General features: G+C 44.5%; 1 protein-coding gene across 2 annotated transcripts in view; it reads left to right on the top strand.

Moving 5' to 3' along the window:
- Positions 1–15436, top strand: part of NSF (N-ethylmaleimide sensitive factor, vesicle fusing ATPase) — a 151380-nt gene that overhangs the window by 77186 nt on the left and 58758 nt on the right. For both annotated transcript variants that reach the window (XM_049779079.1, XM_049779078.1), the window contains exons 9-12: positions 3624–3823; positions 12788–12953; positions 14016–14090; positions 14288–14475. In XM_049779079.1, coding sequence (XP_049635036.1) covers positions 3624–3823; positions 12788–12953; positions 14016–14090; positions 14288–14475 — 629 coding nt within the window. The remainder of the gene's footprint in view (positions 1–3623; positions 3824–12787; positions 12954–14015; positions 14091–14287; positions 14476–15436) is intronic.

Genomic DNA, 15436 nt, shown 5'->3' with positions numbered 1-15436 from the left:
TGAAAACTGAAAACTGAGAAGACAGTCAGAACGCATCTCCCCAGTTAGCAGAAAGTTTTGGAGCTGAGGCAGGAGAACGGGGCTCAGGGGAGGGGGTTCACCTTGCAGGTGTGAGCTGTATTTTATCCTTGACACTGGGATGGGGGAACAGGGAAGAAACAGTTTTCTCATTTATGAATTCAAAGTCTCCTTTGGGAGCCGGTGAGGTGGCGCTAGAGGTAAGGTGTCTCTCTTGCAAGTGCTAGCCAAGGAAAGATCGCGACCGCTGTTCGATCCCCCGGCATCCCATATGGTCCCCCCCAAGCCAGGGACAATTTATATTTTTAATGGCCTTTACTGTCTGAATCTCAAATGCCTTATATCCAAAAAATGCAGTTAGGGGGCCGGAGAGATAGCATGGAGGTAAAGCATTTGCCTTACATGCAGAAGGTGTGTGGTTTGAATCCCGGCATCCCATATGGTCCCTTGAGCCTGCCAGGAGCGATTTCTGAGCATAGAGCCAGGAGGAACCCCTGAGCGCTGCCGGTTGTGATTCCCCCCCCCTCAAAAAAAAAATGCAGTTAAACTTTCCTCTACTTGCTTTCCCATTGATATCTTCTTGATAATCTCCTGAGATTATTTTGACTATGATTGATATGCACTGGCTGGTCAGGAAAGTCATCCTCAATTCCTCCTTTCTTGACTTTTGTGTGTGCTGAGCTACCTCCCATCTTCCTTGCCTTCACTTTCAGGCCCTCCCTGTGTTCACCCCCAGGCCCCAGAAGCTGCTGGTCATTATAATCAGTGCCCATGTCCATGCCTGAGCATGCATGGTCTCTCTGGGGCTGTTTCTTCTTCCAGGTCTGACTTTGAACTTCCTGTATCCTGCAGTGTCTGTCCAGATAAAAATCCATTTCCCCTGTATCCATCCCAAAATTTCTGCCATTGCCCAGACAGAATCAATGTCTCTGTCATAGCTTATCTCTGATAATGTCATACTACATGGTTGAAACCCTATTTTTCATTTCTGTTCTTCCTGCTGAATGAGGAATACCCTGAAGGTTGAGGCTGCCCTTTTCATGTTCTTGTGCCTACAACCTAGTTTCATGCCTAGCCCAAAGAGGAGATTAATATTCTTTCATTGAATGGAATTGCTTATGAAAAAATTTTATGACTCATTTGAAATTAGAGACCAATGCTTACTTAATAAGTCAGAATAGACTATACTAATAACAATAATGACAATAGCCCATTTTCATTGCTTATTCAAGTATCTGCTTCCTTTGTGAAAATGGATGTTAGAAATCTGCATGTGTCAGTGTCGGTTTTTTTTTTTTTTATGTGCTTCCTTGAAAATCTCAAAGGACCAGTGTTCTAAAAGCAAGTGGGATAATAGAGCAGTAGAGCATTTGCCTTGCATATGGATGATCTAGGTTCCATCCTAGGCATTCCAGGTGGTCCCCTAAGCACTGCCAAGAATGATTCCTAAGTGCAGTCAAGAATAAGCCCTGAGCATCGCCAGGTATGGCCCCAAAATAAAACAAACAAAAAAAGAATTAGCATTCTAATTCAGACTACAAGTCTGTGGCATTCTTATGGCAGGGATTGTCATCTTAAGAATTGGGCCAGAGAGATAGCATGGAGGTAAGGCGTTTGCCTTTTATGTAGGAGGTCATCGGTTTGAATCCCGGCTTCCCATATGGTCCCCCGTGCCTGCCAGGAGCAATTTCTGAGCCTGGAGCCAGGAATAACCCCTGAGCACTGCCGGGTGTGACCCAAAAACCACACACACACACACACAAAAAAGAATTGGTCCTGGCGGGCTATAAGGACCATATACGGGCCTGGATGGATAGCACAGCGGTGTTTGCCTTGCAAGCAGCCGATCCAGGACCAAAGGTGGTTGGTTCGAATCCCGGCTTCCCATATGGTCCCCCGTGCCTGCCAGGAGCAATTTCTAAGCCTGGAGCCAGGAATAACCCCTGAGCACTGCCGGGTGTGACCCAAAAACCACACACACACACACACACACACACACACACACACACACACACAAAAAAGAATTGGTCCTGGCGGGCTATAAGGACCATATACGGGCCTGGATGGATAGCACAGCGGCGTTTGCCTTGCAAGCAGCCGATCCAGGACCAAAGGTGGTTGGTTCGAATCCCGGTGTCCCATATGGTCCCCCGTGCCTGCCAGGAGCTATTTCTGAGCAGACAGCCAGGAGTAACCCCTGAGCATTGCCGGGTGTGGCCCAAAAACCAAAAGAAAAAAAAATAAGGACCATATACAATGGTGAATATCAAACCTGAGTCAGCCACATGCAAGGCTAGTACCCTACCTGCTTAAGAAACAATACTGAGGTTGAGAATAGATTCAGAGAAGCAGAGCTAAAGGAGACTTTTCCTCTCCTCTTCCCCAAAGTTTAGACTGCACTGATTGGAGTAGAAGAGAGTACAGCAGGAATTGGAGAGCCTGGGTCATTTCTAAGAAGTGACAACCTGGGGTGGCCCTGGAGAAGAGAGCAGTAGAGATGTAAGTAGTTAGGAAGGAGGATGAAGGAGGAGGGAGCACCAACAGGTGAGGGGAGCAGAGCTGAAACTGGATAGTGGGAAAGCACGAGCATGTCCATCAGCATAGAGCTGTGGCATCCTCTGGCTGTGCTCAGTGACCGGTGAGTCCAATAAAGCCTCATTGTGTCGCAGGCTCACCAGACAGCTGCAATTTATATATAAGAAACAATTCACAAGAGTGCTTCTCTGCTGTGAAAAGCAAAAGGCAGAGCCTTCTTGGTGAGAGTCAGCAGAAAGCTTCAAACTTCATTATCCATTTGACTCTGAGAACTCATGCCCCTCATAGGGAACCAGTCACGCAATGTAGGACATTCCCTGTAGCCTCAAAGTCTGTAATATCCGCATGAATCCAAAGGGTGCCTGGCTGCCTGTCCAACTCAGACATGTTTGCCTTTTCTTCAAGTGCTTGTATTGGCAGGCAGACCTGATGTCTATGACTAAGATAGTTTCCATAGCCAACCATATCATCATAGATTTGTTTTGGGTGAGATTTGCCTAAAAATAGATTTCTTTTTCTCCCTCTGGCTTTTGTTTTGATTTTTGTTTTAGGGCTACACCCAGAGGTGCTCAGGGCTTACTCCTAGCTCTTTGTTTAGGGATCACTACTGGCAGGGCTTAAGAGAATGAACCAGGGTTCATTATGCAAGGTCCTTTGCCTCAACCCTTAATATTCTCTCTCCTGCCTCCCTTGGCTTTAAGGGGAAATGAAAAACACATATGAATCCCTACTTATTTAGGTTAAAGAGACACTTTCCAGTGCTAGAGGGATAGTACAGTGAGTAAGGTGCTTGCCTTGTATGTGGCTGACCCAGGTTCTATCCCTAGCATCCTATGTATTCCTCTGAGCCAATCAGGAGTGATCCCTGAGCACAGAGTCAGGAGTAAGCCCCGAGCACCATTTTGTACTAAAAAATTTTTTTTGTTCTTGTTCTCTTTGTGGCACCTGATTAATAATGTAGTCACTGTTTTTCTTAGAGGGTATGTGAAGAGGAAAGAAAAATTTCCCATAGATGTCTCTTGTTTAGATTTTAGTTGGTTGATATGAGTCTGTTTTCTTTTCCCCTTTAGGCTGTAAACATGTTAAAGGCATCCTGTTATATGGGCCTCCCGGTTGTGGTAAAACTCTCCTGGCACGACAAATCGGCAAGATGTTGAATGCCAGAGAGCCCAAGGTGGTCAACGGGCCAGAAATTCTCAACAAATATGTGGGTGAATCGGAGGCAAACATTCGGAAGCTCTTCGCTGATGCTGAGGAGGAGCAGAGGAGGGTATGTTAACGGGACTCTGTAGAAATTTGCTAGCAGCTTTGCTGGTAAATGGAGCACTGAGTTATGTGGGGAATGTTGTAACTGCAATATATACTTTGAAATTCTATTTTGTATCGAATTTTTGAGATCACTGAGCTGGTGGGGACTTTTCTTGATATGAACAGATGACACCCACACTTTTAGGATATAAAGATAATCATATGGCCTGAGCCAGAGCGGTGGCACAACGGTAGGGTATTTGCCTTGCACGCGCCTGACCTAGGATGGACCACAGTTCGATCCCCCGGCATCCCATGTGGTCCCCCAAGCCAGGAGCGATTTCTGAGCACATAGCCAGGAGTGGCCCCTGAGCGTCACCGGGTAGCCCAAAAACAAACAAAAAAAAGATAATCATATGGCCAAAGATTTTGCCATGACCTCATGAGTCTCTTTTCAGCTAATATTTTCATTCCGTGTGACCTATGGAAATTCAAACTCACTTATCATTTGGAAAGGGAGAGCATTAGATTCCTAAAAGGACATGTGGAGTGGGGGGTGGGTGTCAGTATGTGGAGAGCTAATGAATGAACCACATTCTTAGCTCCTTGGTGATCATTAGCAATTGATGGGTTATGGAGGAAAGGTAGATTTGGTTATAAAAAAAAATGAGAGGAGGGGAGAGAGACACAGAGATAGAAGGGAGAGGAGAGAAGAGAGATCAGTCAAGGGGCCGGAACACATGTGTTGCATCTAGGAGGCCTGGCAGTTCATTCTGAGAACCACCTGGTGTGACTCCAAAACAAGAATCAAATTATTTTACTCATTGTAATGGTTATTTAAGCCTTCTAGACATTTGCTTAAATGTTATTTAAGGTGTGTTTGTGAGGCTAGTTCTAGGTAAAGTTAGCCTTGACTCCATAGACAGAGAAAGCAGATCGCCCTTCCCAATGTGAAGGACCCTTATCTAGTCACTGCAACACTCTATAGGCTCAAGAATCTCTGTGATTCCTGTCACCAGCATCTTTCTGCTGACAGACAATCCATGGTGCGGACTTTGGACGCATAGATGATGTGACAGATGGAGTGGGGCTACCCCTGCAGTGAGTGTTCTTAGAAAAGTGAGGAGTGATCTTGTTCTTCAGAGGTATAATAAAGATTCTTGAGGGCCAGTTTGAGACCCCTGCTTTAGACTTTCATGCCTCTTCAAAGATTGCATGATACTTTGGGTAGTACCATAAAAGAACAGTGAAAGATGGCATCACTGGATGTCCTTTTTGTTTATTCACTGCTGTGCTATTCTTCCAAGCCATTCCATTAAAAAGCATTCATTATCACAATTGGGAATATTTGATAATTAATAAATTTTGTTCCTAGAATGTTTAACTAGTACAGTGCAGCTAAGATTTATAATGGGATTCAGTGGGCCCACGTGGTAATTGCAAGATAGAATTAAGATTTATTCTATTGTTAGATGTATTTTTTTCTTTTGTTCTGTGAAAGACTTCTAGGAAGGAAAAAAGTTACCAGATAGCAATCTTTATGAAAATAAACAAAAGCTGAAATTAGGGCCAAGAGAAATAGCTCAAAGGGCTGAAGTACATGCCTCACCTATGGGTATCCCAGGTCTTTTCTAATGCTGCATGATCCCTGGAGCACCACTGGAAGTGACCTCCAAGCACTGAGTGAGAGTGGTCTGCCAGGGATGCATGCCCCCAGCCCCAAAGAAAATGTTAAAACCTAAGACAGAAAAATTCAGGAATTAGAGCTAATGGACCTTAGTGGTATTAATCTCAGAGGATTAGCCCTAGGTGTCCCTAGGTATAAGTGAGTTGATACACCCTGTGAAGAAGCATTTTCTCAAATCTGCTGTGCCAGTTTCCACATTGTGGCAGAGGTGTCTTTGGAGCTGTTCATAAACTTGCAGGCATCTTAAATATGGCCTTTATTAATGATAAAACTGAGTTGGCAAAGAATTCCAAGGTAGCTATGAATCATAGGCAACCAGTCTTCTCAGTCTTTCTCATTTCTTACGTCTGGAAATGGCTTGGTGCTTGCAGCTAACGACCCCATGGAGGGTCTGTATGTGTTCTATAATTAAGTACTAAGGTAAAGCATCTGTGATTCTGTGATTCTGGACTGTCCTGGCAGGCAGAGAGGGACACTTGCATATAGGTCAGACAGACTTGTTAAATATAGAAGAGTGGGCATCTGCAGTGGCTGCCCGGGGCCAGCGGCATCAGGCCTGCTTCTTGGGAGAGTGTTTCCAGATGATAAGACGGGAGCTAGAAGCCAGTGAATCAAAGACGATTGTGTTGTGAGCATGTAAAGGGTTTATTGATGATTAACCTATATTAATCTGTGAACGTTAATCTTGACGTCTTCTGTACCTGATCCCAAGCATATTGCAGCAAGAACTTGCCTTTATTGAAGCAACCCACCTGTAAAAATTGGTGTTATTGTACTGCCTGTAAGGGGGAAGGGACCTGATGACAGGTCAAAAGATTAGTAAGGGTCTGAGAAGGTCAGAATTGTACCAAATTATGTTTGGGGTAAATTGCTTCTGCGACTATTTAATCAGACACAGTGTTCTTATTGTCTTTGGCCTCCCTGCCAACAGGGATGATTTTTTTGGGGGGTGGGGAGGTGGACTGAGAAGGAAATCAGGGCCCCAGTGGCAACATGAGGCACATTGACAGCAAACTTCATGTTAAAGCAGCTTTTTGTTTCTTGCCACATTGGCAGACAAGTTGAATAAAAATGTCTCTTAAAAAAAATCAAAAGAACAAAGGGGTGGCAGGGAATAAAAAACAAAATTAGTTGTTTTCAGTCATGAACAAGAGTGCCCTTTTGCAGAAAGCATTGATTGTACCCTACTGGATGGAATAGCAAAGCGCAAGTTATCTTTCCAATTTCTCATTCTCTCTTCTATAGGTGTGTGTGCCCATGTACATATATATGTGTATGTATGTGCATGTATTTGTTTTTGTTTTGGGGCCACACCTGGCTGTGCTCGGGTTAATCCTGGCTCTGCACTCAGAAATTGTTCCTGGTAAGCTCAGGGGACTATATGGGATGCCAGAGGTCAAACCTGGGTTGCCGCATGCAAAGCTAAAGCTCTATTCGTGTACTGTCATTCTGGTGTGTGTGTGTGTGTGTGTGTGTGTGTGTGTGTGTGTGTGTGTTTGTGTGTTGTCCAGGATTGAACTCAGGGCTTCTTTCATGTAAGTGCTTGGTGCTGTGCTATACCTAGACTCCAGCACAGAATTTTTTTTTTTTTTTTTTTTTTTTTTGGTATTTGGGCCACACCTGGCGGTGCTCAGGGGTGACTCCTGGCTGTCTGCTCAGAAATAGATCCTGGCAGGCATGAGGGACCATATAGGACACCATGATTCGAACCAACCACCTTTGGTCCTGGATTGGCTGCTTGCAAGGCAAACGCCGCTGTGCTATCTCTCCGGGCCCAGCACAGAGTTTTTTTTTTTTTACAGAATGTTTTTAAGGGAACAAACTCAGTTATTATTAGACATCTTCAGTAAATGAAATGATATTAAATTCAGGTTGATTTTTTTCCCTTTAGATTTCAACTTAGCTTTTATTTTATTTTTGGAAGTAGAACAATTCGTAATGAATGCGCAGGAACAAAAGAAGATCTCATTAAAATAGATGGGTTTTTGGGTTTTTGATTTGGGGCCACATCTGGCAATGCTCAGGGATTCCTTTTGACTGTACTCAGGAATTACTCTTGGCGATGCTCAGAGTACCACATGGAATGCCAGAAATCAAACCTGGATTGGCCATATGCCAGGCAAGCTCCCTACCTGCTATACTCTATCTCTGGCCTCCTAAAATCTCATTAAAATTGAGAAACATTGTGTATGAATACATGACCTGCCCATTTAAGAATGAACCACATTATCTACATAGAAATTATAAAATGTCCTCATTATAATCTGTTTACTTTTCTCTGCTGCATTATTAGTGCCCTGCACACTGGGATGGCCATTTCGAGTCCAGTCACTGCAGACTGGTCCTCAATGTCCCTTCTGACATGCAGTTACTGCAGATGGTCCCTGACTGTGGCTGAGTCATTCTCCATTGTGTGGATGTGCTGCACTTCGTTTTAACTTTTACACATTAACAGACATTGGAGTTATTTCCAGTATGGGGCAGTTTCAAGCAAAGCCACTTTAGTCCAACTTGTAGAAATAAGGGCCATCGCTATTTTATCTGTTTTTAAACTCCCATCTAATTTCGTTCAGGTTGATTTTGAAATTACCAAATTTTCTTCCTTCTTCCATCTTTTATCTTTGTGTGGTGCCAGTGATGAAACCCCAGCCTCTCCCACTGAGCTGAGCCCATGATCCTGTCTAATTTGCCTGGTGGCCCTTTCATCAGGTTGCCTTCAGGTATTACAACCCAGAATCAGTCTCGCTCTAATCTACCTGTGCAGTGTTGGACTGAACCCAGGGCCTCATGTAAGCAATACTTTGTGCTCTACCATTGAGCAGCCTTCCCGGTCCAGTCTTTCTTTTGGACTCCTCTAATCAGATTACATCTTTCAACTTCTTCTAGGATCTAGTCTGCTACAAGATTCTTCCTTACTGTTTTTGTTTGTTTGTTTGTTTGTTTGTTTGTTTTTGAGGTCTAGTTGAGCTGTATTTATCTTGTTCTCTGGGAAGATATTTCTCTTTAGATGTTATGCTAATGCTCACTTAAATACTTTCTTTTTTTTTGTTTTTTGGGGCCACACCCTGTGACACTCAGGGGTTACTCCTGGCTATGCACTCAGAAATAGCTCCTGGCTTGGGGACCATATGGGATGAGGGGAGGGTGAAGAGGATCGAACCACAGTCCGTCCTAGGCTAGCTCTGGCAAGGCAGAGACGCCTTTCCACTTCGTGCCACTGCTCCAGCCCCACTTAACTATTTTTAAGAATTTAACCCCACACCCAGCAGTGCATAGAGCTGACTCCCTGGGTCTGTGTTCAGATATCACTCCTAGTAGATGCTGGGGACCCTCTGCGGTGCCAGTGTTTAAACCCAGGTTGGTTGTGTGCAAAGCAAGCACTTTAGTCCCATGCAGTCTCTCCATTCCTTCTGGTAAAGTATTTGATAGCCTGTGTTAGTCACCTTCAACTACATAATTTGCTATATATGTTTTCCCTCCCCTTGTAGGACCCACACCCAGTGATGGTCAAGAGCTGCCCCTGCCTTTATAGATACTGAATTATATCTCTCCTATATAGGAGGTGGCAACAAAGAGCCCAAGGCCCCATATCCGCACAATTGAGGTGGGGTGGAGGGGTCCTTGGTGGAGGAAGGTGGATGACGGTGATGGGGTGGTGTCGAAATTATATATGTGGAAAACCATTAGGAAGAGTATTGGAAACCACAAGCTCTCATGTCAGTTTTTTTTTTTTTTAAATGAAAGAGCTATTCCTGGTGAGGCACTTAGAGCCACCCAGTGCTGGGGGTTGAGCCTGGGGCCCCACATACAGACTAGGCCCTCTAGCCTTTCCAGCAGCTCAGCAGCTCTCAACTTGTCCTTTAAACCTAACAATTTGCCTTCAGGAAGTAATTATGTTGTCAGTGGTTTAAGCATAAAAAAAAATTTCATTTCAGCAACACATGTAATACTAGAAATTTAGACTATAAAAAATGTAGTCGAGTAGGGTAGTTAAACTAGCCACACCATTTAAAAAAACATCACTTTATATAGCCGCTGAAGTAATTTTTTTCACAGCAGTTCTAATAGCCTGAGAAAAGACTTAGCACTATTGTTGGTTTGTTTTGCTTGTCTCTTGGGTTTGGGAGTCACACATAAGTGGTGTTCAGGGACTGACTATTCCTGGCTACATGCTCAGGAGTGACCCCTGGTGGTGCTAGGGGACCATGGAATGTGCAGGGGATGGAACCAGAGTTGGCCGTGTGCAAGGCCATCATCTTCCCCTTTGCTGTCTCTACAGCCCCACTTTGTTATTTTTTTTTATCATACTCGGAGCTTATACACACTTGGTTTTGGCATTCATGTCACACGTATGGCCGTAGTGCATACTCAAACTTGGTTGAGGATCTGGGGAGATGGGGAGGTGGGCATGTCCCAGACAGCAGAGCCACCAGAGTTACTCTCAGATATGTGGGGCGGTGCTGGGGAGCACTCAGTCCCCAGCCTCACTCTTACCAGGCAGGCATGCTCCTACCCTGAGCCATCAAGGACCCCTGAATGTTATTTATTTATTTATTTATTTATTTTGGTTTTTGGGCCACACCCGGCGGTGCTCAGGGGTTACTCCTGGCTGTCTGCTCAGAAATAGCTCCTGGCAGGCACGGGGGACCATATGGGACACCAGGATTCGAACCAACCACCTTTGGTCCTGGATCGGCTGCTTGCAAGGCAAACACCGCTGTGCTATGTCTCCGGGCCCCTGAATGTTATTTTTAAAAGAAAATTAGTTCAGGAGAATACACTCTGTCTTCCCAATTATTTTTTTTGTTTTTCTAGTTTGAGATGCAGTTGATTTTTATCATTACCCTTTTTTTTTTAGTTAAAATGTAGGAGAAGTGAATCTATCCATTGTTAAAAGCAATGATCTTTATATGATAATTATAACTTTATTTCTATTTATTTTACAGTATACACTCAATTAGCATTTATTACTTTTACAAATGAAAATATTTTAAATAAGTTTTGTTTTGTTGGGTTTTTTTGTTTGTTTGGTGGAGGGCACACCCAGCAGTGCTCAGGGTTTACTCCTGTCTCTGTACTTGGAAACCACTCCAGGCAGACCCAGAGAACAATATGGGGGTACTAGGGATCAAATCCAGGTCAACTTCATGCAATGTAAAAACAATCTATCCACTGTATTATTGCTTTAGACACCTCCACAAGTAAAGAAAGAAAAACTGGGCTATTAGTGCCAGGGATATGGCTCAAATGCTGGAGTACCTATTGCAGTCTTGGCTCTTCACAGTCTCCAAATACTAGGAAAAGTACCTGAACACCATCCAGTGTGGCTCCAAAACAAAAATGAAGAAATACAGACTCTTATTTTTAAAATGACATCCTTGGTCTCAGGGATACTTCATTGATAAAGCATCTGCTCTGCTTGAGGCTTAAGCCCCTACGATTGATTCCAGGCACCATTTCTTATAGTGAAAAAAATATTAGGGAATGGAGCAATGGCTTAAAGACAGTGCATCCCTAGTATGTGCATGGGGCTGATTTTCTCCCCACAACTCTGCCTGAAATGACCCCAGCAACCCCCAAGAACCTTTCTCCAACAAATAAAAAGATGTCATCATCCCCAATAAAAAGATGTCATCTTTGCCTGAGATTGAATGAACCCATACCTAACCCTGGATGTTATGTTCCCACCATTCATATTTTCCTCTATGCTCCTATATGTGGATTGCTTTTCTTCTTATCTGTCTTGTTTTGTTTTACTAATTCCTAATGTTGAAAGAAAAATAAAATCCTAGAGTGCCTATTTTCTCTTTTGGTCCCTGCTAGAAGTCTCACCTAAAGAAAGTTCACGTTAACTTAATAAATTATGAACATGAGCCAGAGAGATAGTATGGAGGTAAGGCATTTGCCTTGCGTGCAGAAGGTCGGTGGTTTGAATCCCAGCATCCCATATGGTCCCCCAAGCCTGCCAGGAGTGATTTCTGAGTGTAGAGCCAAGAGTAACCCCTGAGCACTGCCGGGTGTGACCAAAAAACAAACAAACAAACAAAACCCCTCCCCCCAAAAATTCATGAGCATTTAAAAGTGTTGGTGGAGCCAGAGCAATAATACAGCAAGTAGGGCGTTGCCTTACACACACCGGGGTTTCATCCCCGTCACCCCATATGATCCCTTGAGCCTGTCAGGGGTGATCCCTGAGTGCAGAGCCAGTTGTAAGCAAGCCCTGTGCACTGCTAGGTGTACCACTCACAAAAACACATCCTTTAAAAACCCAAAGTATTGGGCCCGGTGAGATAGCACATCGGTGTTTGCCTTGCAAGCAGCCGATCCAGGACCAAAGGTGATTGGTTCGAATCCCGCTGTCCTGTATGGTCCCCCGTGCCTGCCAGGAGCTATTTCTGAGCAGACAGCCAGAAGTAACCCCTGAGCACCGCCGGGTGTGGCCCAAAAACCAAAAAAAAACAAAAAAACAAAAAAACAAAGTATTTTAACTAATTTGTGGGGGAGTTCACACCCGGCAAGCGCTCAGGGATTACTTCTGGCTCTACGCTCAGAAATCGCTCTTGGCAGGCTCAGGGGACCATATGGGATGCCGAGATTTGAACCACCATCCTTCTGTATGCAAGGCAAACACCTTACCTTCATGCTATCTCTCCAGCCCCTATTTTAACTAATTTTGAGAATGACTGCTTTCATTAAGCTAAAACATATCTGTGCAGGAGAATCAGCATCTCTTTGACTATTCCTTTATTTTGTTTTTATTTTTGAGCCACACATGGTCATGGTCTGGGTATACTCCTGGCTCTATATGCTTAGGAATCACTCCTACCAGGGAACTATAAATGGTGCTGGGGAATGAGTCAGGGTCCTGCAAGACAATTACCCTACCCACTGTACTCTCTTCAGCCCCTTGACTGTTCTTTCCATGAATGTTGTCTCTGTTCTCACTTGACTGTTAGGAAGAAGTCACCTTTTTCAGGTTGAATAGCCAAGTAGCAATCCTGTTTCATAAATTCCCTTTCTTGCCCAATTCCAACTGTCCTCTGAGGAGAGTTAATATTTAGTCATACAGCAAGAACAATAACAACAAAATGACGTCAACCTCCTACTTAATTAAAAATGCAATGTAAAAATGTAAACCTGCTGAATTCCACAGTGGTGATTTCCACACCTCAGAGAGGGCAGCAACTGGTTGTTCTTGTCACGTTAGTAGAAACAGATAGGAGCTTGCCTGTGGGTAGCCTGCATTTGCCCACTGGTGGGTCCTACAGGTGACCTTGGCTGTTGTCTTTCTCTCCCTAGCTGGGTGCGAACAGCGGTTTGCACATCATCATCTTCGATGAGATCGATGCCATTTGCAAGCAGAGAGGGAGCATGGCCGGCAGCACGGGCGTCCACGACACTGTTGTCAACCAGCTGCTATCCAAGATCGATGGGGTGGAGCAGCTGAACAACATTTTAGTCATTGGTGTGTCTGCTTTGAAAGAAAGGGGCGGCTGTTTCTGTCATTAGACTTATAGGTTCTGAGTTAAGAATGTGCAGAATGACAGGACATCAGACAGGGCTCTTGCCTTGCATGTGCCCAACCTTGGTTCGATCCCTATCATCCACCCATAGGGCCACCCAGCCCCTGTCAGGAATGAGTCTTGACTGCAAAGCCAGGAGTCAACCCTGAGCACCAGTGGATGTGATCCCTAGACAAAACATAACAGGCTATTCTGACCTAAACAAGAGAGGGACTTTGGGGTTAGAGACATTCTGAGGCTCTGTCCCTCTCACTCTCATGTGGCTCAGCTTCTCCAAAAGTGAAGGTCTTACTAAAGGAATCAGAGGAAAGTGCTCTTATGGTCCCTCAAGCACCACCAGAAGTGACCCCTGAGCATGTTGGTGTCCCCTACCCCAATATCTTATTAAACCTAAAGTTTTCATTACCTTTATTTTCTGTTTGTTAGTATAGTTGTTGAAAAACTGCAATAAAGTTTCTAGGTGTTTTTATTAGAACAGACCAAGAACAAATTATGCTTTGTTTGTTTTTTGGTTCTACGGACTGCATGTAATGGTGCTTAGGATCTGCTCCTGGTTCTATGCTCAGAGCTCACTCCTAGCAGGTTTTGGGGGGGATGATATATAGCCTCAGATCAAACCCAGATCAGCCATATGCAAGGCGAGTCCCCTACCCATTGTACTATCACTTTAGCCTTCATTTATTTCTCTATTTGATTTTTTTGTTTTGTTTTATTTTGGGGTCACATCTGGTGGCTCCTCAGGGGTTACTCATGGCTTTGCACTCAGAAATCCCTCCTAGCAGGCTTAGGGGACCACATGGGGTGCCAGGGATCAAATCTGGATCAGCTGAATGCAAGGCAAACAGCCTACAGGCTGTGCTATCACTCCAGCACCTCTAACTGACTTATAAAATGTACTTTGAGCTTGTTAGAAATACTATTTGTCTTCTTTCTACTGAAGAGACATGAGGGACATTTTGTCTTAGTTTTGAACTCTGATTCCTTATATTTTGTTTCTTTTTCAGGAATGACCAACAGACCAGACCTAATAGACGAAGCTCTCCTTCGACCTGGAAGGCTGGAAGTTAAAATGGAGATTGGTAAACAAACAGTTGTCCCTTCGGGAGCGGGGGCATAGGGACACGGAGTGTATCTTGGGCGCATCTCAGGACAGAGTCATAGAGAATCATCGTTCCAGGAACCCTATGTTAGGAGCAGCCAGTGCTCACATGCTTGAGTCCCAGTCTAGAACCCTGAAGACGATGATCCATCCTTGTCTTTCTCTGTGCCTACCCAGGTTTGCCGGATGAGAAAGGCCGTCTGCAGATCCTGCACATCCACACGGCCCGGATGAGAGGGCACCAGCTGCTCTCTGCGGATGTGGACATCAAGGAACTGGCCATCGAGACCAAGAACTTCAGTGGTGCTGAGCTGGAAGGTCTGGTGCGAGCTGCGCAGTCCACAGCTATGAACAGACACATAAAGGTCAGTCAGCTTAGCCCCCATGTTGGGGATCTGCAGCCCGGCTTTCTCTCCTTTCAAGTCCACCAAAGAGACCTGCTCAAGGCTATAGAAATAAGGTTTCCACCGCCGAGTCTCCAGAGAAGCAGGGAAAGAGATGATGATAGCTTGGGCCAGAGTGATAGAACAGCGAGTAGGGTGCTTGCCTTGCATGCAGCCAGCCGGGGTTCGATCGCCAGCATCCCAAATGCTCCCCCAAAGGAATCACTCTGAGTGATTTTGAGTGCAGAGCCAGGAATAACCACTGAGCAATGCTTTGTCTGACCCCAAAACAGAACAAAACAGATAATCATAGCAAATGCTTAGGCCCTAAGCCTTAGGGTGACCTCTGGCCATGGCCTTAATATTGCCACTACCTGTTATGGTCCTGCAAAGGTTAAAATCTTTTTTTTTTTTTTTTCCTTTCCAGATAGGCTAGGTTTGGGGCCATCCTTAGTAATGTTTGGGGGCTGTTTTCTGCTCTGTGGTCAGAGGTCACTCCTGGCAGAGCTGGGGGACCATAAGTTGTCAGAGAATTGAACTTGGGTTAGCTGCATGCAAGTCAAGTGCCTTAACCCCCGTACTCTCTCTAGCCCTGAAACTGAAGATTTACTTTTTTAGTTAAGATTTTTAAATTTTTTTACCTATGTTGAGTTGTTAAATATTACAAAAAGTTAGATTTTTTAGGTTGGAGAGTAAGTAATAGGGGTTCAGGTCTTTGTATGCAGCAGACCTCATTCTGATCCCCATCACCACATGGCCTCCTGAGCACCTCTGAGCATTAGCCCTAAAGGCTGCTGGGTGTGCCCAAAACCATATCCAAAAGACGTTAGGCCTTGTATCTGCTAGAATTAGTGGGGGGTGCTTAATATAATAAGCTGATTACCTGCTGTTTACAAGGTATTAAGTTGAGAAAGAATAGTCTCTTCCCAAGGTGACCAGAATT

This window comes from Suncus etruscus, chromosome 1 (assembly GCF_024139225.1).
Source record: "Suncus etruscus isolate mSunEtr1 chromosome 1, mSunEtr1.pri.cur, whole genome shotgun sequence".
Lineage (NCBI taxonomy): Eukaryota > Metazoa > Chordata > Mammalia > Eulipotyphla > Soricidae > Suncus > Suncus etruscus.
The sequence above is the reverse complement of the archived record's forward strand: the minus strand, read 5'-3'. Positions and strand labels throughout refer to the sequence as shown.